At 40.3% G+C, this 23,504-nt stretch overlaps 1 protein-coding gene across 2 annotated transcripts in view; it reads right to left on the bottom strand.

Moving 5' to 3' along the window:
• The window catches only part of ATG10 (autophagy related 10), a 73,061-nt gene extending 50,431 nt beyond the window's left edge, over window positions 1-22,630 (bottom strand). For both annotated transcript variants that reach the window (XR_005954274.1, XM_041426652.1), the window contains exons 1-3: window positions 22,537-22,630; window positions 20,328-20,453; window positions 16,139-16,258 (exon numbers count right to left, since the gene is read on the bottom strand). Coding sequence is in view for 1 of the 2 variants with exons in the window: in XM_041426652.1 (XP_041282586.1) it covers window positions 16,139-16,258; window positions 20,328-20,441 (234 nt within the window). In the remaining variant the exon portion in view is untranslated. The remainder of the gene's footprint in view (window positions 1-16,138; window positions 16,259-20,327; window positions 20,454-22,536) is intronic.
• Between the last annotated feature and the right edge of the window lie 874 nt (window positions 22,631-23,504).

Here is a 23,504-nt window from a genome sequence, read left to right as displayed (position 1 = left end):
CAGAATCTGATTTTACATATAAACAAAGGCATTAACTCTAAGTGTGCATCCTGCACTGCAGCCACAGACTGCACAAAAGAGCAATGATCTATCAAAGAGGAGGCTAAGGGACCTCCTAGGTGATGAAGTTCAGTATCTTGTTACCACAGGTATCAAAAACACCACAGAATGCCGTTCTAGGTTTATATACTTTTATCTGCAACCTAACTGACTTCAGGATACTATTGCTTCTTTTGGAAAGCTGTTTCAGCATCCAACTTCTCTGGTTCTACTGCATGTTTACCCAAGCTCAGTTTATAACTGTAAATTCTCATGCCAACATGATAGTTTAGTTTAAGGAGATTTTTTTTCATTCCTTGGCATTTCAAACCTTTTTTGCCCAATGTAGAACAGAGATAAACCATATTTCCTTTCAGGCTTTCTTTTTTTAACACTAAACAAGAATTCTTCTAGTCTTTTCTCTTTTCCCAATCTGATTTTTCCAATCAACATAAAACATCCATTACATTTTAATTCTCTTTATTTTTTGTTTCAGTGGGAGCAGCTGCAATTAAACACACAACATGACAGACAAGTCCTCAACATCCTTGCTTAATACCAATTCCATCAGAGAGCAACAGCCAGACAGAACCTAAACCTGTCTCTATTTCATTCATGCCCATGAGCAGTACACAGTAATCCTATGATCAGCTAAAACACCCATTTATTTCTCCTCCTCAGTCATTTCCAACTAATGAGCCCCAAGCTTCTGAAGCAGCATTACCTTACCCCTACTCCCCAAGTACATGGCCTTATACTTTGCACCACTAAATTTCATCCTGGCTCTGTTGTGCCAGGCCCCGAGCTCCTCTGGCTCTCTCCACAGGAATTTCTTACCTCCTGCTGTATTGACAATGCCTCCAGATATTCTGCCATCAGCCAATTTCATTAACCCTCTCTGACTCCCTCTCCTGCAACTGCAACTTAAAACATGAGATTTGTCTGACAGTGAATTTTTGTGGTATTATCACACAGCTTTGCTTTCTTGTGGTCCACTGATGAAAAGTTTTACTGAAGTCTACATGGATTAGGAGCACCAAATTGTCTTTGTCCAGTCAATCAGTTATTTTGCCTGATAATAGATAATTGTTCAATACATCCACTTCCTTCTTAACATCATCTTGCATTCCATCCTATTTCCATATTCAAACTTTACTGAAATCTTCTTTAAGGATTTCTTTGAAAACTCTGAATACCACTAATGAATATATAGCTTTTTGCCTTTGGAAATCGAAAAAACACCTAAAACCCAACAGATTTCTGACACCTGAAATTCTAGGGTAGAACCTATCTCCTACTTTCTTCTGCATGATCTCCATTCAAAAATTGTTTCCCCCTTGACTGAAGCATCTACTATCTAGAGTAGTCACTCATCAGACCCATCCTCACCAGACATCCTACCTCATCGGAAATAATCTTTACTGGAAACAGGAATTTATTTCCATTTACCTGGTGAACAGAGTAAAATATAATTTTGTCTGCAATCTTTCCCCTGGGCTTGTTTCTCTTTCTTTACTACTGCTATATGCAGAGTTAAATAACCTTCTGGTATTTGTCTCAGCATCTTTTCAGACCTATTTTCCATATATAAAGCAAAAAATTTCTGAAAATTCTTGAATCTAGAAAGCTTAAACTATACTTTTGTGCCATTCCTAAAAGTTGGGGATTTCTTTTCTAATGATCTAGGTACAATGGCTGCTTCTCAGACTATCCCACACATTTGATTGAAGAAAGGTGCTTCAGTCAAATCCATTAAACCTCTTCCAGAAATTAAAATTTGCCCTTTGGAAATTAAGAAACATAAACACTCAAGTTGTCCATCTATTTATTTTAAACAGAATCAATTAATGATACGGCCTTTTGATCCTGTTTTCTCAGGCCAGCTGTTCTGTAATTCTTACTACATGCTAAAACCAATTCTGAAGGAGTTTCAGGTTGTGCTCATTATGAAACAACTGCTGAGAGAAATGCATCAGCTGTTACATACCAAGTACTCTTACCATTTTTAGAAATAATAACCAGAATAGTAATTAATTTTAATAATGCCATAGTTATCAACAAGCCACTTGCAATAGATTAGTGGGGAGAAATAATTCTACAAGTCTGACTTCAAATCCAATTAGTGACCTACTCAAAGCTTGTTTCAACTGTTTTTTTAAACTAAAAAGTTGTGGATCCTCTCAAATTGACTTACAGTCCCACAACAAGTATCCCTAACCTATTTGTTGAGAGAAGTGTTGAAGAAGCTTTTTGTATTTTTCTTACTATGTAAGAACAAATATTTCACTTCAGGAATAACTGAAAACAGCTGTAGCTACTCTACAAAAAAAGAAATTTCTAATATCAGGTTTTTTATACTGGTAGGGGAAAATTTAAGTAAAAGACAAATCAAAAAATGGACAGGGAAAAAGGAAAAAAAAAAGCAGTAAAAACTCACGCTTCTGCTGTCCTGCCGCTGAAAATTAAACCATTTGTAACCTAATTCTGGCATTATGAAGCTATTAAAAAAGAAATCTGTAAAGTACTAGAATGGGCTCATCCCCTTCCTTATCAAAATATTGCATCAGCTCACATCCCTCCTACTCTTCACACTTCTTTCTATTCCTTCATTCACTCCCTCCCTCTATGACTACAAAATATTAATAAGTTCAGCTCAAAGTGTCAAGTATTCAGTTCTTAATAATTACTGTTTTAAAAACTTTGAGGCAGTTGATTCCAATTTGATTTGCTTCAGCACTTTGTTGTATTACTCATGCATGGCCATTAATTGCTCTCCAATCACTGCAGAAAACTGATAATGCTTTTTAATTACGTATTATTTACATCTTTGAGGAGGGCTGTCCTTTGTGAAGGGCCTCACACACGTAAGGGAACAGCTCATCACAGCAAGATTCCCAGACATGACTGAAAAAAGAGATGATGGAACACCTGCTACAGCTGCTTACACAAGGTAACAAGGTCTGTGATCCTGAGCTGCCTTCGAAAAACAACAGGTAAAAGTGAATTCTCAGAAACACAATGGACAAAATCTGAAAGTACCAGCTAATTGAAATAGTGTGAGAACACCTTCCAGAAAACTAAGTGTACCAGAACAGGGATTACATTTTAAGGTAATGAAGTACATTAACTGACAAACATCACCAACCACCCCACTCAAGTTATTTTTCTATTTCTTCTTTTTTACCAAGATTTCTGTCACAGTATTATCTCAGCAGTTTTCAGAAATACCTTTTTAAAAAAGGACATTAAAGTCTAGTTATTTTTAGAGGTATTTCTAGACATGGGTTTCAAATAAAATTCTATAATGAGACCCTACTGTGGCAGCACTTTCCATGCAGAGACAAAGAAAATCAGTAGAGCTGGTAGATGAGGTAAAAAGCCTGGCACAGGAAATAAAAGTCCAATACCAGAAATCTGGTTAACAGTGGAGAAAAAAATACCTTGCCAAGGTATTCTCATTGTTCACAGGCATTCAAATCTGCCATTCAGAGGGACAAAGGTTGCATCAGCTACAGTTAAGCTGGGCTCCCCCAAAGAATGCAATGTTTTAATATGTATGTACTTTGCATATTGTGCCAGGAATACAAGGATGCCTTTACTCACATTCCATTTAATGCATTCTCTGTCTTCCCAAAGCACAGGCACTTGAGGAAAAAATCAATAGCAAAAAAAGCAGTCTCCTTTTTCATGCAAGCATAGTTCTTTAATCAATTCATATTTATTATTTTGTATTGCCTCAAATTCAGGTGACAAAATATTTTGAAATTGCTTATCAACTTGCTTGCTAAATACTGCAAGCTCAAAATTATCTGGAATTACTTCGAAATGTTTAGTGTGGCTGATTTTTCTATCCTTCATATCTGCATCAAGTGTTAGGCCCAAGGAAGGAGAGGGCTCTTGCCCCAGCTGGGACATTTACAAAGGCCTCTGTGGTGTGGACTCTCTGGCACACAGTAAATTACCTCAGGCAAAGAACTTTCATGGCCTGTCCTCCACTCAGCCACTTACCTCCATAAAACTTGCAGGAGCTTAATTATCTTTTAAAACCTTTGCTTTGCTGAAATGGGGTTAGCATCACTCCACAGAAAGAAGAATTTCTGAGAAGGGGCAAGGGCAGAGAGTGAAGCACACATCACAGAAAAACAGATCAAAACAGGTTTTCTAACACAATCCAAAGGAAAGTGTTATACCTTGCTAACCATGGTGTAGCAGACCTTTTGCAGTCTCATCTTTCCAATGTTTAACATTTTTCTCAGAATTCAAGTTAGTGCAGTTATGGTTTACACAAAAACTACATCTGATGTTAAGCAGCAAAAAATGTGTTTCTATCCTTCTAAAATATAGGACAAAACCTGGGGAATATGGAATTTAAGCATCTAACAAGGAATTTAAGCATCTAACAAGGGGCAGCAGTTAGAAATATTTTTACAATTACAAACCCATGAGATAGTCTGCCATTTACATTTGTATTTAAATGGACAGGAGTAATAATAGGGTGGTAATACTTTTTTTTTTTTTTTTTTCTGAGTGCTAAATATTTCTAGCTTATACCAAACCACGGGATCAAAATTTTCATTCAATAGTCTCTTTAATTTTTAACTACACTTCAGCATCTTAAACACTGGACTAAATAAATATACATTTACATGTATTAGAACACATGCTGTGACTGCTGAAAGACAGGAATCCTGCAAAGGAGATGTTTAAATATATTCCATGCATCCCACTAGGCTTCAGGATTTCATATGGGAAGTTTTTCTAGCTCTTGTGTTCTCTCTTGTAAACCTGTTCAGCTACTCAAGACACTTAACTTTGCCTTAGCTTCTAAGTCTTGGACAAGACCTTCAAAACCAGAGATTCTCATTTGGATTGGCTTTGCTTTCTTTAAGTGCCCACATGGCCTGATTTTCCCAAGCATTTGTGCTCAGAAGCTGCTGCTGAAGGGAGGCAAAGGACCCAGTGCTGCCAAGGTCCAGGTCAGCTCGGACACAGCTCAGCTTCCACAACTGCTGGAAATTGTATGGCCCAGATAACAGTATTTAATTCTTCTGACACATCTCCCTTCCAAAAAGATCAGTGTTACCTACCAGCATCCCCAAAGTATGGATTTCACTGAGTATGTAGGAAGGAAAACAAAAGTTTCACAAGCACTAACTGAAATACTAACAAAGCTGGAAGATGGAGTTCAGCTTGCTTAGGCTAGACACTTAAATCATTAAATCATATTCATCGTTAAATCATATTCAGGGCTAAAGTTCCAAGTTAGTTGGTGAAGAAATAGCTGGTTTTGCAGGTCACCATGACCATCTACCCACATCTGCAGTGCTGCTGCCTGAACTCAAGCAGATAATATCTTAATTTAGAGATACTCAAAAGCACAAAACAACCTCAAGAGTACACTGTGGTGACAAACAGAATCTTAATCCCCAGAACATTTCCAAAGGAATTGAGCCAAATCCAGGCACGACGCCTGGCTCCCACATACCTGCCTGTGAGAGCTAAGCTTTCATCCCAAAAGCCCTGAGGCCCTCAAGAGCAGACCTGTGGCTGGTATTTCAGAGACTGCACCTGCAGCACGTGGAAATACAGCAGTGCCACATCCCACACACAATACAGGCAGCACCAAACCCTTACAGAAAATAAAAAAGCTGAAAAAGGCAAAGGCACATTGTACAGCACCTGAAAATTTACATGTAGTGAAATTAATGTTTCCAAGGTCATTTCAACACACCCCAATACTGCTCACAATTTCTGAAATCAACACAAGATTTACATAAATGTCATCATTACGTAACATCCAACTAAAACGGGCAGAATGCTGGGAATTCCTGTAATACTTCCAGGAAAACTATTAATAAGTTAATCTACCTGCTCAACACCACAAGACTGAAGAGACTAATTTAAATTCTGGGACAGAATCATGTATGAGAGGTCATGGCTAACCCACCTTGTTACAAACACATCACCAAAGACCACTGCTGCATGAACACAGTGACTTTAGATGTTCAGGGATGACCAAAATTTGGACATTTCTGAGTGGTTTGTGCTCAGAAATTATATATGAATTCCTTTACCTCATGGTCTGGCAATAAGAAATGTGTCTTCACTTGCTTGAGTTCCTTAAACCATTCCTCCCTCTCAGAGCAACACCTTCCACTCAGTTGCTATCTCACCTTCCTGAAAATTAACCAGTCCAGATGCAACAAAGAAAATAACCACTGAGATCCCAGGAAAAGAAGGAAAACCAAGGCTGTAATGTTAGCTAACACAAGCCAGGAAATTTAAAGCGGAAATTGAAATTTCAGCCTGAGATAGACGTTTTGGCACAGACATTGCATGATTTTCCTTTGAGTATTGTCAGTCAAGATCCTCGCTCCTGGGACTACACCTTCACAGCACATTCCAAATATACACAACAGGCGGAGAGGCTTTGAGAGCTGATGGTATTTGCATTTGGACTGACATCTCCTCGTAATATGTTTGACACTGAGCACTTCTGCAACAAAGAACCGAGCCGCTTTCAACCCAAGTCTTTTCCAAAGAATAACGGGCAACTACACAAGAATGAATAAGTGAACAGTTTGCTACAGCAGTGAATGCCTCCGAAAACAGCAAGTTTGCAGGCACCAGATGGAAGAGAACATTACTGCAATTCCTGCATCCCATCGTGTAACAGCCAACAGAGCCGTTAACGCTTTCGGGTGATTTCTGAGCTTTTTAATGTGCTTCCCTTTGAAGGTGGGGGGTTCTTTTGTGCCCTGTCAGTCTGCGAGCTAGGTTCAGCTGTCTGGGAAAGAAATTGTATTGGCACGCTATCAAATAGGGAAAAACACAAAATACAGATGGAAACACTAATGATCATATTACAAAAATCACTGGATGGACACAAAGCTTATGTTATAAAGTATGACCTACAGCACAAGTCTTTTGTCTCTCAGCTTTCTCTCTCCCATACTAGACACGTCTGCCTTTCCACAACTTCATTGATCACTTATCCCAGAAAAATGTCTATCTCATGATCTCAACAAGTTCTTACACTTTATTGTTTTCCTCTTCAAACAGGAAACCTAAATCTTATTTAGTGTACAACATTATATCTTCCTCAGAACTCAGAGAAAAATGATGGTAAGAGATGTCTGAGTCAATGCAAATAACTCATTTTCATTGCTACCACCCCAGACCATCAGAGAAAGCCACCCATTAAGCAAAATATTCCCAGTTCCATCCATTTATGCCAAGAAGTGTATTTTCCACTCCCAGGCATTAATATCCCATGTGCTTTCAGTATCTTGCACTCAGAAGTGAGTGTCTCATTTAAAAAGCCAGCGAGCATGTCCAAGTGCTGCCTGAACTAGTCCTTGGCAAACGAGGGCAGAAAGATTACACAACATTAACAAACCCAATTCAAGTGAAAAAAAAACCCTGGTCTGTATTAAAGATCTATTGTTTTGCTCATTCAGAAAAACACCTGTATCACAGAAGTTGGCAGAACCAAATTAATTTCTGCCATATACTAGGAAAGAAATTTTTAAATTGGGGCATTCATAATCTCGTTAGTACCAAATTTTAGCACTCTGCATTGGCAGCATTATGTTGAGTATCAGTGCAGTATGAAAAAAGTCTTATGTTATATACACATTTTATATATAGACATGTTTTCAAAGTATATATATTAAGTCTTGACTCCTACAAGGTAAAAAAGAAGTGTCTTCTCTCTGTGTGTTGGTCTGTATGGGGAAAAATAAGATATTTTTACGATCCATGAAAAATAATTTGTAACTCTAGAACACATTTTCCTGCACAAGTTCCTAGGTTTCAGTGAACTTCAATGCTCTTTAGTTATATCTAGAAAGGACCTGACCTCAAAATCACACACTGATTACACAATTTCAGTCTATAATGTTCTTGAGAAACAGCACATTCTGACCTCAAGAAAAAAGCTGAATTGCTTTATTTACAATATTAATGCCAACCTGCAGTGGCTGCTTCTTAATTAATAAGGCTAACAATAAGATTTATGGTAAAGAAAACCTTATCATGCATTGCGGAAAACAAAGTATGAGACTGTATCTTTTTCAAGAGCAGAAAATCACAACCATTCTTTGTAACAAAGGGGAGAAAAGCATTTTTTCATGTATCTTGAGAGCTGAGAGACAATGAGAGTGAGATGGTGTTGGGAAGGAAACAAAACTCACAGTTGGACCTCACAGCTAAAAGGACAATAACCATGAATTTTCCACAAAGCAGCAACATATGGAAGTTTGGCCATTTAGCCTGGTTCTCAGGAAGCCACTCTGAGGCCCTAAATCTGCAATATTCACTCTGAGCCAACACGACCTGTGTGCTGCAGGCGAGCAATCCAAACACACTGAAAGACAATCATATGACACTGCTAAAAACACAGGCACTTGGCCAAAATAAAAGCATTGTTCCAATACAGATGAGCATCATCATCCCCAGAAAATTAGAGCATAACATTGAACCAGTACAATTTAATTTAAGAGAAACAAAAGCAGGCATATATGCAAGGCTGGAAACGTGAAGTGTTTTGAGGTTCACCATTAAAAGTAAAAAGCTAACAATTGACCAGATTGTGATTTTGTTTATATTGTGGTGAAACAGTATTGACAAAAACTACAGTGTCTTGTCTCTCATTTGTGAATTAATGTCGTTAAGTATTTGAAAATGTGTATTTATCTACAAAATTTACCTACACCTGGCATGGTCAGGTTGTTACAAACATACTGGAGATTTCCTTTCAGGAATGCAAGAATGTTAACATTAATCTTTCTGTGGTATTTAACATCACATCCCAATGCACGTTTTGGAGAAAAAATCCTTCTGCAATGTGTGTATTTCAGTGATTACAAAACTCTGAGCAACTATGACCCACGTGATCCAGTGCATCCTAAAGTGTCTTGATACCAAAACTGTATAAAAGTTGTGGAATTTAGATCTCCCCAAAACTCTGCATTCCCATTATCACCAGGCACACAGCATTGCTTAGGAAATGTCACAGTGGTACTGTGTTACAACGTGCATTAGTTCAATATATTAAATAAAAGGAAGCCAAAGTGTGGCCAAATGTGCCAACACAGGCACTGTTGATATGGCCATCAGTTCAGTATCTCCTCCATTCACGGCATTTTGAACATTTTTTGAGGAGAAAAAAGGAGGGAGAGAGAGGAAGTGAACAACACAAGAAAGGAAAAATGTCTTTTTTCCAAAACTGTCTGTCCTATTAAGACCACAGCAGTAGTATTTTTCAAATTGGAAACAGAAAAACAGATTTTAATTTCTCACAAGCCTTTCCACTGATAAAACTGCTGAAGCTGGGATCTCTTGATGTTTTGCCCAGCTATCAAGGCATGCCAAGCATCAAAACATTTGATGGAAGAGTCACCAAGACTTGTAAAAAATCGTATTAACCCAGCAAGTTGAGAGGGGAAGCACACAGTCCACGTAGGTAGACATCTCTGATACTGCTGTTGTATATGCAATTACACACAGTTCTAAGGTAAATTAACACAATTTACTGTGTAAAGACAACCACAGTTCAAGTCTTCTCTGGCACAATTTAAAAAAAATATTTTTTACAACCTCATAAAAATGACTTATTGTACAAAGAAAACCCACCAGAATGTACATTTGTGACATTAAATCAAACTAGAATTATTTAATTAAATTTTACCTTGAAGCATTAAAAAAAGTGTAAATACTCTGATTCTGATCTAAAAGCACTGTAAAGGTTTTTCAAAACACCTTTCCAGACATCACGAGAAAATGCACTAAATGGAAACAAAACAGCAACACCCCTTCTTGCTATCTAAAACACAGGATCACCAGGACAAAAGGGTGAGCTTATAAACAGTTTTGTCTCTGGCATTACTGCTCTCTCAAAGTTCAAATTCTGGGAAAATCACCTTCACTCCCCACAGCCTCAGAGCGTGCTCCACAGGAAATGAAGGTTTATTTACTGCAGAAGAAAGACATTGTGCTGGAATGACATCATGCCTTCAACCAGGCTGACTCCAACTCATCTGTCACATTCAGTTACCAAACCTTAATTAGAGCATCTTTTCCTGCGTCTGAAGTAGCATTTTCTTCTAATATTAAGTGACAGCTCTGAATACCAAGATGGCAGATAAAAAGTTGAAATCACTCCATGCTAACATCTAAACAGAAAATTAATCACTTTTGGGGGTCATACAAAGCGCTGCTCCAGCTCTCCCAAAAGCATCATAATTAGGTTATATACTTGCTTTTGATATATTTCCTAAGATTTGTGGAAAGTTATTAGTGGGTGAAACAGAACAGCAATCAGAGAATGTGCAAGATAAGAGAATTCAGATCAGGGTCCCACCACCCTCAACGACAGTCAAGCCAACAGCATGTCATCAAAGCTGTTGGAAACTAAATCTAACTACTGCTAACAAGATTTGCCAGGATTCCAAAGTGACATGCAGAAAACGATGCACAAAGGTCTGTGTGTGGGAGACAAAAACCTCCCGTGCCTCCAGAACTTTACAGGAGCAGAAGCATTTAAACTTCCTCCTTGAAAACTCAGGCATCCCGGCACAGAAGGAGCCCCAAAGCAGGGCTGGGACTCAGGTGGCTTCTGTCTGAGGAATTCTGCTTTTTCTTTTTCTTCTTCTTCTCCAGCTCAAGGAAGGGGTGCAATGCCTCCACCAAAGTCTCTTCCAGCCCTGATATTTCTAAACAATGCCTTTATTTTGCCAAGCCTTTCCATGCAGACAACAGTTAATAAAATCCACACTGGAATATTTTCCTGTGGTTTAATAAAGGCTAATTCCACTTTCAGATTAATAGATTTTTAAGCAAAGTCATGAGGATCTTCACTGTGTTTTTGCAATACATTTTAGAACTCTCCTGCATAAGTGGTTTCTTGATTTATTTTTACAGGTCTCCATTTGGGTTTCATTTCTGTGACATTTGAAAACAGTGCTGGTACACAAGCAACTTCACTACTCTTGAGCCCGACACATTTACTACAAACTGATGGTCTGGGTATGCAATACTTGATTTTCTTCCTCTTTACTAAGGTACCCTCATAATTTCCTGCAGTGAATGCTGGATTCTATTAAATGTATTTACATTTTTCTCCTTAAGCACTGTTTGCTGGGTTTTCACTTAACCATCCAACAAATACTGTGGTTATGCAAATGTTTACACTGCGTTCATCTTATTTATTTTTGCACAGAAAAAAACAAAAAGAAGCTGTTCCTAATTGTAAAAATACTGGATTTGTTTAGAGAAAAAAATTATCAATAATTGCTAAAAAGTGTAGTTTTCTATCTTCTACAAACTTAAAAGCACAGCTGAACAGCAAATAAAGGAATTACAATCTTTAAGAAAGCTGTCAGACTCATTGCCACATCCCCCATCAGGCAGATCCTCACCAACACTCATGAACAGCTGCCAGCAAAGGTGGAGCCCACAGTGCAGCAAATGCAGACCTTCATCAGCATGCTTGCTGGGGCTCAGTGCTCGTTTTCCAAAGGCAATATCAGGTATGAGTAGACCTTCAGCATTCCCAACCTGCCCACTCCTTCATAAAGTGGCAGTGGCTCCAGCTCCAGGAATGGTTCCATGCTGACTCACTTCTTCTGCAATACCCAGAGGAGCTGAGACAAACCACACACTGAGAATTATTACTCCAAGTTATTGCTTCCCTTGGGCTATTTGAATAACAAACAAAGAGAATGCATAAAGTGAATCCAGATTTTCACATTTTACTCGTTTAGAGTATAAGCTCTTTGAGGCAGGAGAACTACCTTCACTTTGGATCTTGTACAGTATTTTTCACCTTATCAACAATTCATGCAATAATGTATGTAACTGTTCTGTCCTTGCTAGAAAAGAAAACACAGTCCCATGTTCACTGATAAAGACCCTGACAGATGTCCTGGGAGGACTGATTTGATTTGGATAAAGAAAGAATACATACTGAAGATTGTTGTTGAATTAGCCAGAACGCTTTATGGTGGTTACACAAGATTTATGCTGTCTGTGGAAAAGTACAGATGACACTCAGCTGGCATAAAGTCAGAGCAGCTCAGAAAGACAACAACTGATTCAATAAAAATTTAACCAGAACAAAATGGCAACTTAAAAATTTTCAAATGGCGCCCATGTGCTCCTATCTGTCCCTTGCTTTGCATCTCAGGCTATTTTTATTCTTTTGGAAGAGCCTCTAAAAGGTTTATGACTCTTCAGTTCATATCCAAGGGACTGAATCTCATCTCACTGGTCAGAAGAGCATCCTCCAACAACTTGGCCTGAAGTTCATCATCAGTCACAATGCCATTAGTAGTTTCTGTTTACCAATCAGAATGTTGAAATAAACATTTTGATTAAACTAAAACCACAAAAATCAGAGGATGGCATACCAGAAGAGCAGTGTGAATCCTTTTCCAGGAGGATGGAAAAATGGAAAAATAGGGTCTGCCTAAGACAGGATCCCCAGGCACCTCATTAAGATAAACAGCTTGACAACTGAGACACTGCCAAGTATAAAAAGACAAAATTCCTTAAACTGTCTTTAAGTTGCTACTTTACAAAACACAATCCTCAACTAAGTATGAGCTCCACCATCAAAGTGAAATCTCAGCTCCAGTGAAGTCACCAGCACAAATTCCCAGTGCTCTAAGGAGCCCAGAGCCACCTTTTGTTGCAGGGGGCTCACAAGACAACATGCAGGCACCTACAGCCATGTAGCTTAACCTTGATCACCCCTGAGGAAAACCACACACTTTTAGACTCATCCTCTCTTAGAGGAGACACCTAAAATAGGTCAACTGATTTATACCCAAAAAAAAAGCTTTTTTAACTCCTCAGGCTGAAACAAAGATTTAAGTGACAAGCTCTATATTGCAGATATCTAAAATAAGCAGAAAGAAACCCACATAGAATTTTATTCTTGGTTTTCAGATGAAAACACAACTTGTATAAAAGGAACCAGCACATAATACAGACTGCTCTGTGGAAAAGACCAGAATACAAAGTTATTCATCACTCCTTCACCAGGAAGGCTCCTGATATTTAGACACCAAGCAATGAGATGGAAGGTTGGAAACATTAACCATCCGTGCTAATCAATGAGGTGAAATAAACTCCAAGTAAATTGGTCAGGTTTCTAGTAGATCCCATAAGATTAGCACATTTTTGAAACTGTGATAACTGATAATTGATTTGCTATTTGAATAAAGTTACTTCAGGCTACTTGTGTATTTTCTTTATCATATCTTTATCATAGGTTTCAGCGTCTCTTCATAGACTAAAAATGAGTATAACAATGATAATTTTACCCCTCTGCAGTTTTATCATCCTAACTGTACTCCACTACAACAGGATATATTTATGATTTATTCTACATCACCCCCTCCCTAACGTGTCTTGGGTTCAACCCCTTACACAGGAGTTGAATCCTTGCTATGAATAACTTTCCCATAACTTCACTCAAAACATCTGTCTTCTGATTTTCCTCCAAATTTTCACCTTGTCTGCCAAAACTGATGTTCTATTTCTAACCTTTGAACTGGATTTCAAAATGAGGGGAGGAAAATCTTCTGGCCTCTTATGCCCTGGCATATTCCACAGCACATTGTTTTTTTATTCGTGTCAACACTGATTGTTCCTAACAACGAATGTTGATTACTCAGATCTTAATTTCCGTATTTTTCCTTTCTTACTGTTCCTGGTTAATTATATTATTATATGCACATGCATCATATCTACCACACCTTGGAGGACATCAGATTAGTCAGATGGAAATATTCCAATAAGATACAAATAGAGATACAATACACAAAAATCAAGATCATAACAGCAATTCTGGAACTGAAATTTGTGAAATATGCAACTACCAGTCAATGGCTGGTTTTGTTTACAAAATAAATTGTATTTCCTATTTAGAGTTTTTTAAAAGCTCCAAATACACAAAAATAACAAGTATTAATTTTCTAAAAAAAAGAGTAAATATTGAATGCATATAGGTAGAAGAAACCTTTCCAATTTCCACCAAGATCACAACTTTTGCTTTTCATCAGAATGTATTTCAATAACTTACTCAAACAGATTGCAGTAATTCCATTACACCATGTGATTTATGGGTGCAACATATATTAAAACTAAAAAAAAAAAACCAAAACCTAACACCTATTTAAATAACAGATTGTTATTAAGAGTGGAATTGGTCTCTAGCAATCAGTATCTGTGAAAAAGAACATGCATCTTACACAGGAACTGCTATGCCTAAGGAAATGTAACCTCTCAACAGTCACCACTTCCATATTTCTTAGTGTTAAACACACAGCTTTACTCTACATATCCAAAGCTAATTTCATTTTCCTGTTTGATAGATTAAATAACTTTAACAGTCTGGTTACCCTTCAGCTCAATGTAGAATGTAAATTTTACATCATCTCTATTAGGCATTGAATATTTTGGAGAAGAAATTAATTTTTTTTTTATGTTCTTATAACCTCCATAATTTTCTAAGACCCTTCTCCTGTTTCACTCTTCATCTTTACTGCTCCTACATGACAAGTACAAAGGCTCCTTCTCCAAGAGGGTCCTTCCAGCCTGCACATTACTGTGGCTAAAAACAAAGACAGTTTTCCAAATCTCTCAAGGACTGCTCACTTCAGTATCTTGAAAATCACAAATGTTGGCCTGGAATCTTATTTCAGTATATTATTTATTATAATATTTCAGTGTATTTAACATTTCAGCATGTTAGAGATTCTGAATCTTTTTTGTTTAATGATATTTTCTGTAAGTGACAACAGAAGAAGGACTCAATAGCTTTTTACAGGTGTTCGTTTAAAATGCACTCTGTAACGAAGACTTGATTCATTATTTAAGGAAAAAAAGGTCACAATAATCAAAACCAAATTTCAATATAAACAGTAATCTGTTGTTACAAGTCAGGACTGAAGTATACAAACACTGCTGTTAATGACAATTAAATAACAACACCTGAAGCATTGATACCCACCTTCTTTTTACAAAACACCAGAATACAATTTAAAGAAAAACTTGAAAAATGCCTCAGCTATTTGTTAAATGACTTGGATATCTATCCCTTTTTAAAATGCAGCTGAAACCTGTGAGTGAGCTCAAAAATCAGTAGAAATGACTGTATCACAGACTAACAGCACAATTGTTTTAAGTGCCATTTCCTTCAGAAACCAGGCCAAAAGAATACTCATTTCAGACCAGAAATGTCTTAAATGTACCAGAGTCTCAGTGGGAGAAAAAAATGCAATCAGAGTGCTGATGAAAAAAGGAAAGGAATTGCAGAAAAGGTAACTGCAAAGTTTACCACCACACATCCACCTATTCAACAGCTTACAGCACACAGAATACATTGCTTTCAGTCTATTATAATCCAAGATTTATTTTCTTTTCTACGGGAACAACATAACAAGGGAGCAAATTCCTATCATTTATATCCTGATTAGTCAACAATCTAGAGGTCTAATGAAGACCCAAGCAAGTAAATAATTATTCACATCAGTCCGACCAGAGTTTGATGAACAGTTTTCATTTTCTGGAAGAAAGACACTTGTTCTCCTTCAGGAACATCTCATTGTCCCCCATCAGTTTCAAAAAATTGCTCAGTCTTTAAGTCAGTTCCACAGCAGAAAAGTAGCCACTGAGTATAAAAGTCTTACTCAATTTATATCACTTCAAATTAGTATTAACCTCAAACTTTCCTTTATTCTTTTAACTAACACTTACCTCTAAGATAAATCAATCTCAATGATTAACCTTTTTCCAAACATACACACACACAAAAAAAAGTTTCTTTAATGTTAGTGAATCAAGCTGCCAAGAAATATCCTGTGAGGAGAACACCTACATAAAGGATGCTGGAATCTTTTTCATTTCTTCCCAATTTTCTGTATACCTCAATGAGGTGTATTAATTACCTTTCCTATAATTGTAAGGACAATTAATTAAAAGCCACTGGTAACTCCAAATCTGAAGTCCTGCTGAAAGGACTTACTAGCATAGTGGTTTCTAATTTCATTACTTATTTTATAAACACGCAAGTTCAAAAATCTGTACTTACTTCTACATGTGCAAATAACATTTGTTCAGTGTTATCATTGTTTTTCTCCTTGAGGTCTGGTGAGATGTGTCTGTTTCTTACTTGGAAATGTGTCTTACTAAGATAACCATCACCAAGGTCCTGCGTTCAGAAAAAGAGAAAGAAAAAAGAAATTTTCTGTAACCAAAGTGGCAAATGCCTTCACTGTTCTAGAAAATAAACAGAGCATGGTATTTAGGCACAGGCTCCAAATCTTTTTATAGGCACCGATGACTGCAGTGCTCCTCAGCACCTTCTCACGGATGGTTTACACCAGTTCTTGGTGTTGAAGGAAGTCACAGACCTCAACAGCAAAAATAAAGTTTAATACAGCTATTAATGGAATAAGACAACTGCACCCTGGGGATCAGGGTAAGTGCCAAAGAATGGGAAGGCAGTGTACCAAGGTGATGAAGAGATGAAGAGCTATTAATGATTTTGACCTATTTCAATGCATTCATGCCAGGATTAACTTCCCAGCTCTTGAGAGGCTGGTTGGGTTTTGCTCTGTTTCCCCCTTAACTTCACAAAGTTCTGAAAACAAAACAAAACCACTTCAGAATTTATGTATGCAGAGTCACAACTTGTTTCCTTCTCTTGATCACCTCTGAGGTCAAACGTAAGAGAAAACAGACCAAGCTGTGCCTTCTCCCAGTTCCCATTTTATCATTTTGCTTCCCAGGCCACACAGCCCACAGCTGTTAAGTGCTCTTGTGCAATCCCAGAGTGGCAGAAGAAAGGTTTAGGAGTTTTCCTGCATTACTGGCCTGTCTACCTGCACATTTTATTTTTCCTAATTAGGAGCAAGAGGAGAGAAAATGTTTCATAAGAGGTACAATCTGAAAGGAAGAAAGCAAGTACAGAACACAACAGTAGTTACACGTCAAGGATTTACTTCTCAAAGGAAACAAATAAATTGGGAGTTTATTAGCTGTTTCATTACATTTTATTTTAGACAAACAGCATATGCACAACATCTGATGAAAAAGGATTCTATTCAAAACAGTCTCACCACAAAATTCATCAACATAGCATTAAATTTCTTGACAAGACTGCAAATTTAACTATGATTTAACTCTTTGGTTAATTTGTCATTGCTGACACAGTTTATGCCATTTATTTTTACCTTTAAACCATCACAGGTTTTATATTGACACACTAGCTCTCTCTTTCCAAAGACACTGTAGATTAAACGTACCTCCAAAATCAACTATGAGCTACTTGTTTACTTTGTTCTGACCAAGTTTCACTCAGTAAAAAAAAAGATAATGCTCTCTACATGTACTTTTTTCCATGGATTTTTAAGCATTAATAACACTATATGCAACTACATTGCTCACTTCTCCTACTATATGCCTTATTTTCTCAATAAAACTCGTTAAGAGCATGAACCCACCAAACTTTCCTGCAAATCCTGGCTGCAGAGCCAAGCGCAGCCTGTGCAGGGAGAAACACAGAGCACAGAGAATGGTGAAAGAAAAACTAAGCCTAAACTGGTGACAGAAAATTCTCTTCTTTCACTCTCAAGCACCTCGAGTGTGTCCTCGTGGAGCTTCCCAACAGTGCCAGCAGGAGGAAAGATACCTGCAGAGGTATTTGTCCCACTAAGAGCAGCAGAGGAAGGGCTGCAGCCACCCACAGAGGAGAAATGCCCCACGGCACAGTGAGCTGTGCCAGAGCAGGGCTGGACTGAGCCTCCTCCTCCTCCCTGAACCAGTTCTTGCCCCCAACAGAGTGCAGTCAAACTTCACAGCCCTTGCATCCTGGGAGAGCCACGAGAAAACATGGATGGAGACCTGGAGCCAGCAGTCTCTGTAGCTGTGTCAGAGCAGGCTGCAAGGAGCAGCATCCCTCCTGCTGCACTCTGTAGTGTTTTGTACTCTTCTACACCCCTATAAATCAAAGCTGCAGCCAGAACCCTGATCCCACTAATGTGCTAAGGGAGTCCCTTCCTACTGCAGCTGTGCCACAACCCAAAGGGAACTAATGCAGCTTTTGGTATGATTACCTGGATTAACCTCACTAAACATGAAACAAACATAAAGCAGAGAGCAAACAGGGTCTCATTTGCTTCAGGTAAATCTCGACTGCCACAGCAAGATTTAACCATTAACAGCAGCACCCAAGTTCAGCTCCACCAGCTCCTGCAGGAGAGGTGCTCTTGGCTTTTTTACAGCTTTCTTCCGGTGGAAAAAAAACCCTAAACCAAGAAAACACATTATAAAAATAACATCATTTGGAACATTTCACTTACAGCTATAAATACAGGGTTCTGCCTGGGCCATGTGAGCTTATGCACCAAGAGCCAGCTCCACGAGAACAATGAGTATTTCATCATCTAAATTTAATCTCCACAGAAAACACGGGAACACAGTTCTACCAGCCTGGCTCACTTGTGTGGTCTCACTGCTATCAATGGCCCTATTCACGTGAGTCAGGAATGAGGAATGGGATCCAAGTGCATTACATCAGCAAAATTAAGAGTGCCCCAAACTACCCACAACACATATACTGGTTTAAAAAAAAAAAAAAAGGCAAAAAGACAATGAGACATCTTGTTGAGGAAAAGCTTTCTTCCCAGACTCCACACTGCAAATGGATGGTCTCCATGGCCAGGTTTTTATCACACACTGAAATCACAGAGTCGCCAACTTGGCCCATTAAAAAAAGAAAACAGCCCTCTTAGAATTTTTTTATATGAGAACAAAAATCTATCTCATTCTGCTATTTCCAGCAAAGCTTCTTATTTCACAGAAAGTTCAGACTTTGACCCATGTATTAAATTCCCAGTAGAGGCTCAGAGCATCTTTCTTTGTTGAATAAATCCTCACAAATATAGCCTTGAACTGAAATCTAAAGTTTCAAATGGTTTTCTGTAAGAAAGGGTGCATTGTAACACTTTGCTAATATTTGCACTGTTATAAAAACTCCTAGATGGAACAAATCTAAGTCCAAGGTCCTCCCTCTTACTGAAACTCTGATTGTCTGTGATGAAAGGGTTACAAATATTAATGTACAACTACACATGTAAAAACGATGGCACACATTGGAAAAAGCATGACATTTCTCCAAAAAAATTCATGAAAACATGGGAAACCACTGAAGCCATTAAACTAAAAAAAAAAAAGCTTAGAGTAGCAGATTTTCTACAATAGAAAGAACATACAAAAAAGAGAACATTAAAACCTACATGCTGAAGAAAGCCAGCATGTATCAACACATCTTCATATACTGTAACAATAATTTTTATATACTGTATCAATACATACTTCTACACTATAATACATATACTGGATAATTTGTGTACCTATACACATATTAGTTTAACATTATCCTCAGCAAAATAACAAAAGCCATATAGAACTCAGTAAATGAAAAAATATCTATAGTAAAAGCATTTTTCTTAAAGAAAACAGAATTTGTCTGTGCAATTTCAGAAGATCTGGTTGGTTGATAAACATATAAGTTGGAACAATACATGGTCAGAATTCCCCAAGATATCAGTGGATTCCACAAGTGGAAATTTAAAAATATTAAAACAACCCCTTACTAATCTTATACATTCTGCTATAGGATGAAAATTTATTAATTCACAGATCTCAAGTGTAACTTAAAAAAACGGATAAATCATCATAAAAGAAGTGATTCTAATGGGGTCCTTTGGGACCAGTCTTAGCCCTGTGCTATTTAAAATTTTGATTAATGACCTAGAAACAATATGTAGTTATTATTGTAGGGGTCTGAAAGTTATGGAGAAGCAGCAAATAATGAGAATTGATCACTAATACTGGCAGATATTTCTGGCTGCTGTACACAACTGACAGGTATTGTAATGAAAATACTAAGGCAAGGATCTAGAACAAAGGCTATGTGCTATTTCAGCTGAAGAGTTAAAGTGAACCTTGGACATAAAACCACACAAAGTTGCCCAGAGCAGGAGGGATTGAATTTCACAGTGACATTCATTGTCTGGTTCTGCCCAGAGCTGAGAAAGGGTTTTGATAGATTGGCCAGGATTCAGAGATCCACATCCCTATTCCACACCTGCACTGGCCTAAGCCCTCACCCCAACACACCTGTGCAGTTAAAGGATGTTTCAGCTTGTGGTGGTTGGCAGCAGCTCAAAAAGCCCACCAAGAGTTTCTAAAGGTCAACACTCTGATTGTTTTACCTTGCTGGTTCTCCACTCCCAGCCATCTCCTATCTGCTGCGAGTGTTTAACAAAGTCTTCACAGAACTGCCTGAATCTTTTCTCCTCCAAAAAGAAGTCTTCTTCACCTGCCATGCTACAGGACACCTGCAGAGCAAACCGAAGGTTAGTGCTGGCAGATGAGAAGAACACCAAGAAATTCCACTAATTCATAGCAACTGTACAGCAAAATAACAAAGCATAAGGGGGAAAAAATAAATATTGCTTTAAATAACACAAAGACTTTTCCTCAGTTCCATCAGGGAATCGTGGATCTGCAGAACAGCTGAGGCTGGAAGAGACCTTTGGGGACCTTTGGTCCATTCCCCCTGCTCTCAGCAGTGTCAGCTGCAGCAGGTTGCCCAGGATTGTTTACACTTGGGGTTTGGTTATCTCCAAGGATGCAGATGCCACAGCCTCTCCAGGGAAGCTGTTCCAGTGCTCAATTACCATCGCAGGGAATATTTTTTTTATTCTGTGCAACTGGGAGCATTTACCTATCAGTTTGTGCTTGCTGCCTCTTGTGTTGTCTCGACTGAAGGAAGTCTGGCTCCATCTTCTTTATTCCCTCCCACCACCTATTTATGGGAATTCAGAAGATCCCACTGACCCTTCTCTTCTCCAGGCTGATTCATCCCAGCTCTCTCAGCCTTGCCTCGTACATCAAACACCCTTAATCATCTTTGGGGCTCTTTGCTGGGCTGGTTCCAGTATTGTGGCATCTTCCCTGTACTGGGCAGCCCAGAGCTGCACTTCTAACTTGTATTTCCTTAATAGTGCAGTGCAGCCCAAAAAATACGGCTTCAAAACATTCCCTGTTGCTCAAAGGTTTTTCTGACAGGGTTTTCAAGATAAAGTTTTTCTCAGATCATTTGGCCATTTTTGCTTGCCCCCTCCCCACAACCCTTGCCCATTTCAAGCAGAATGTGTCATAAACAGAGCTGGTTCAATGTGTTTGTGGACACATCAGGCAGCACTGCAGCACCACAAACAAACCACTGAATCACAGAAAGGTTTGGATGGAAGGAATCATAAAACTCATCTTGTTCCATGGCAGGGTCACCTCCCACTGTCCCAGGCTGCTCCAGCCCCAGTGTCCAGCCTGGCCTTGGGCACTGCCAGGGATCCAGGGGCAGCCCCAGCTGCTCTGGGCACCCTGTGCCAGGGCCTCCTCACCCTCACAGGGAAGGATTTTTTTCCCATGATCTACTCCAAATTCACTTTTTTCAATTCTAAAGCCATTCCCCTTGTCCTGTCAGTGGCTGTAGCAACAATAACCTGTAACCATTACAACCAGACCACAACTCTCCTTAACAAGAAATACAAGTGACACAGCACCTCACACAATGCTCATTATTTTCCAGTATCTGACCTTGAGTCGCACCATCATCCTCTCTGCCCACGACAAAAATTACTTATTGGCACTTGGAACACATTGCTCTCAACAGCAGTTAAGCCAAGGCTCTGTGCCTCTTGGATGCCAGGAAAGGGGAAAAGCAGGAAACAGACAGTGCAGGTGTTTCTGCAATTCCCTAAGTTCCCCAACCCTGATGAAGGAATGCAAATCGCCCTCACTGAAAAACGTGAGGAGTGCACAATTCCCTCACAGGGCTGAAACAGAGCTGCGTGCTTCTGGAAAACAGCAGCTGTGAAGGATCAGAGAATCCCACACCCCTGGGTCTGGGAGGTTCCCCCTGGAGCTCCCCCTGGCCAGGCAGGGTGCCCTGGGCAGTGGCACAGAACGTGTCCAGCTGGGGCTGGCACGGCTCCACACAGGGACACTCCAGGCCCTCCCTGGGCAGCTGCTCCAGGCCTCTGCCCCTCCATGGACACGAGTTCTCCCTCCTGCTGGCCTGCACCTCGCTGCCCTCCATGGGATGGCCACTGCTGCTCCTGCTGCCACTGGCAGCCCTGAGCAGAGCCCGGCCCGTGCTCTGGCAGCCCTGGCAGATGTTTGCACGGATGGGTGGATGGATCCCCCCTCAGTGTTCCCTTCTCCAGACCCCGTGAAGGAGCCCCGAGCCGACCCGCCCGGGCCCGTCCCGCAGGACACGGGCCTGGCTGGCTGCCGGAGGCCAGGCGAGACCCGCACAGATTTCTCCTTCTCCTCCTTTCCACGGTCTTCCCGGCCCCATCCGACAGGGTCGGGGAGAGCGGGAGGGACCAGCCCCGCTCGCCGCCCCTCACGTACCGTGCGCTCCTCCTCCTTTTTTCCTTTTCCTCCTCTTTTTCCTACTTCTCCTCCTCCTCCCGCCGCTCCGGGCGCGCGCCGGTCCCGCCCCCGCTGCGCATGCGCGCCCACGCCGCTCCGGGCCTAGGGCCGGGGTGGGGGGTGGGCTGGGGGTCGGCTGCGCGTGCGCGCGGGTCGGAGCGGGAGGGAATGGGGGACTGAGGGGGTGAGAGGGAATGGGAGGAATGAGGGACTGAGGGAATAGGGGGGGAATGAAGGAATGCAGGGGATGAGAGAATGAGGAAATAGGGGGATGAGGGAATGAAGGAGCGAGAGGGATGAAGGAGTGAGGGAATGGGGGAATGGAGGAGCGAGAGGATGAGGAAATGAAGGAGAGGGGGATGAAGGAGCGAGAGAGATGAAGGAGCAAAGGGGATGAGGAAATGAAGGAGCAAGGGAATGGGGGAATGAGAGGGCTCAGGGAGTGAGAGGGACGAGAGAATGAAGGAGCGAGGGGGATGAGAGGGAATGGCGAGATGCAGGGAATGAAAGAGATGAGGGCGATAAGGGATACGAGGGGGTAAAGGGAATGAGAGGACCGAAGGAAAAGAGCGGGGTGAGGGAATGGGGGTCTCCAGGGGGTGAAGGCTGAGGGGGCTGCAGGGTTGAGGGGGACAAGCAGGGGTGAGGGTGGCGGAGATGAGGGGCAGCGGGGCTGGACGGGCTGAGGGGATGAGGGGGCTGAGGGGGATAAGGGGAATGAGAGGCTCGAGGGGATGAGGGGCTGGAGGGGGATGAGGGGAATGGGAGGCTTGAGGGGGTGAAGGGGCTGAGGGGAATGAGAGGCTCGAGGGGATGAGGGGCTGGAGGGGCAGCGGGAATGAGGGATGAGGGGCCCAGAGCCATGAGGGAGGGACGGGCTGGAGGTGCCTGCGGGGTGTGAAGGTCCTGAGGGCGATGAGGAACCCTGGGGGCTGCAGCCGCCCAGC

Source organism: Onychostruthus taczanowskii, unplaced genomic scaffold, assembly GCF_017590055.1.
Source record: "Onychostruthus taczanowskii isolate IOZ18803 unplaced genomic scaffold, ASM1759005v1 scaffold92, whole genome shotgun sequence".
In the NCBI taxonomy this organism is placed as follows: Eukaryota; Metazoa; Chordata; class Aves; order Passeriformes; family Passeridae; genus Onychostruthus; species Onychostruthus taczanowskii.
Note: the sequence above shows the minus strand (reverse complement) of the source record. Positions and strands in the feature narration are given on the sequence as shown.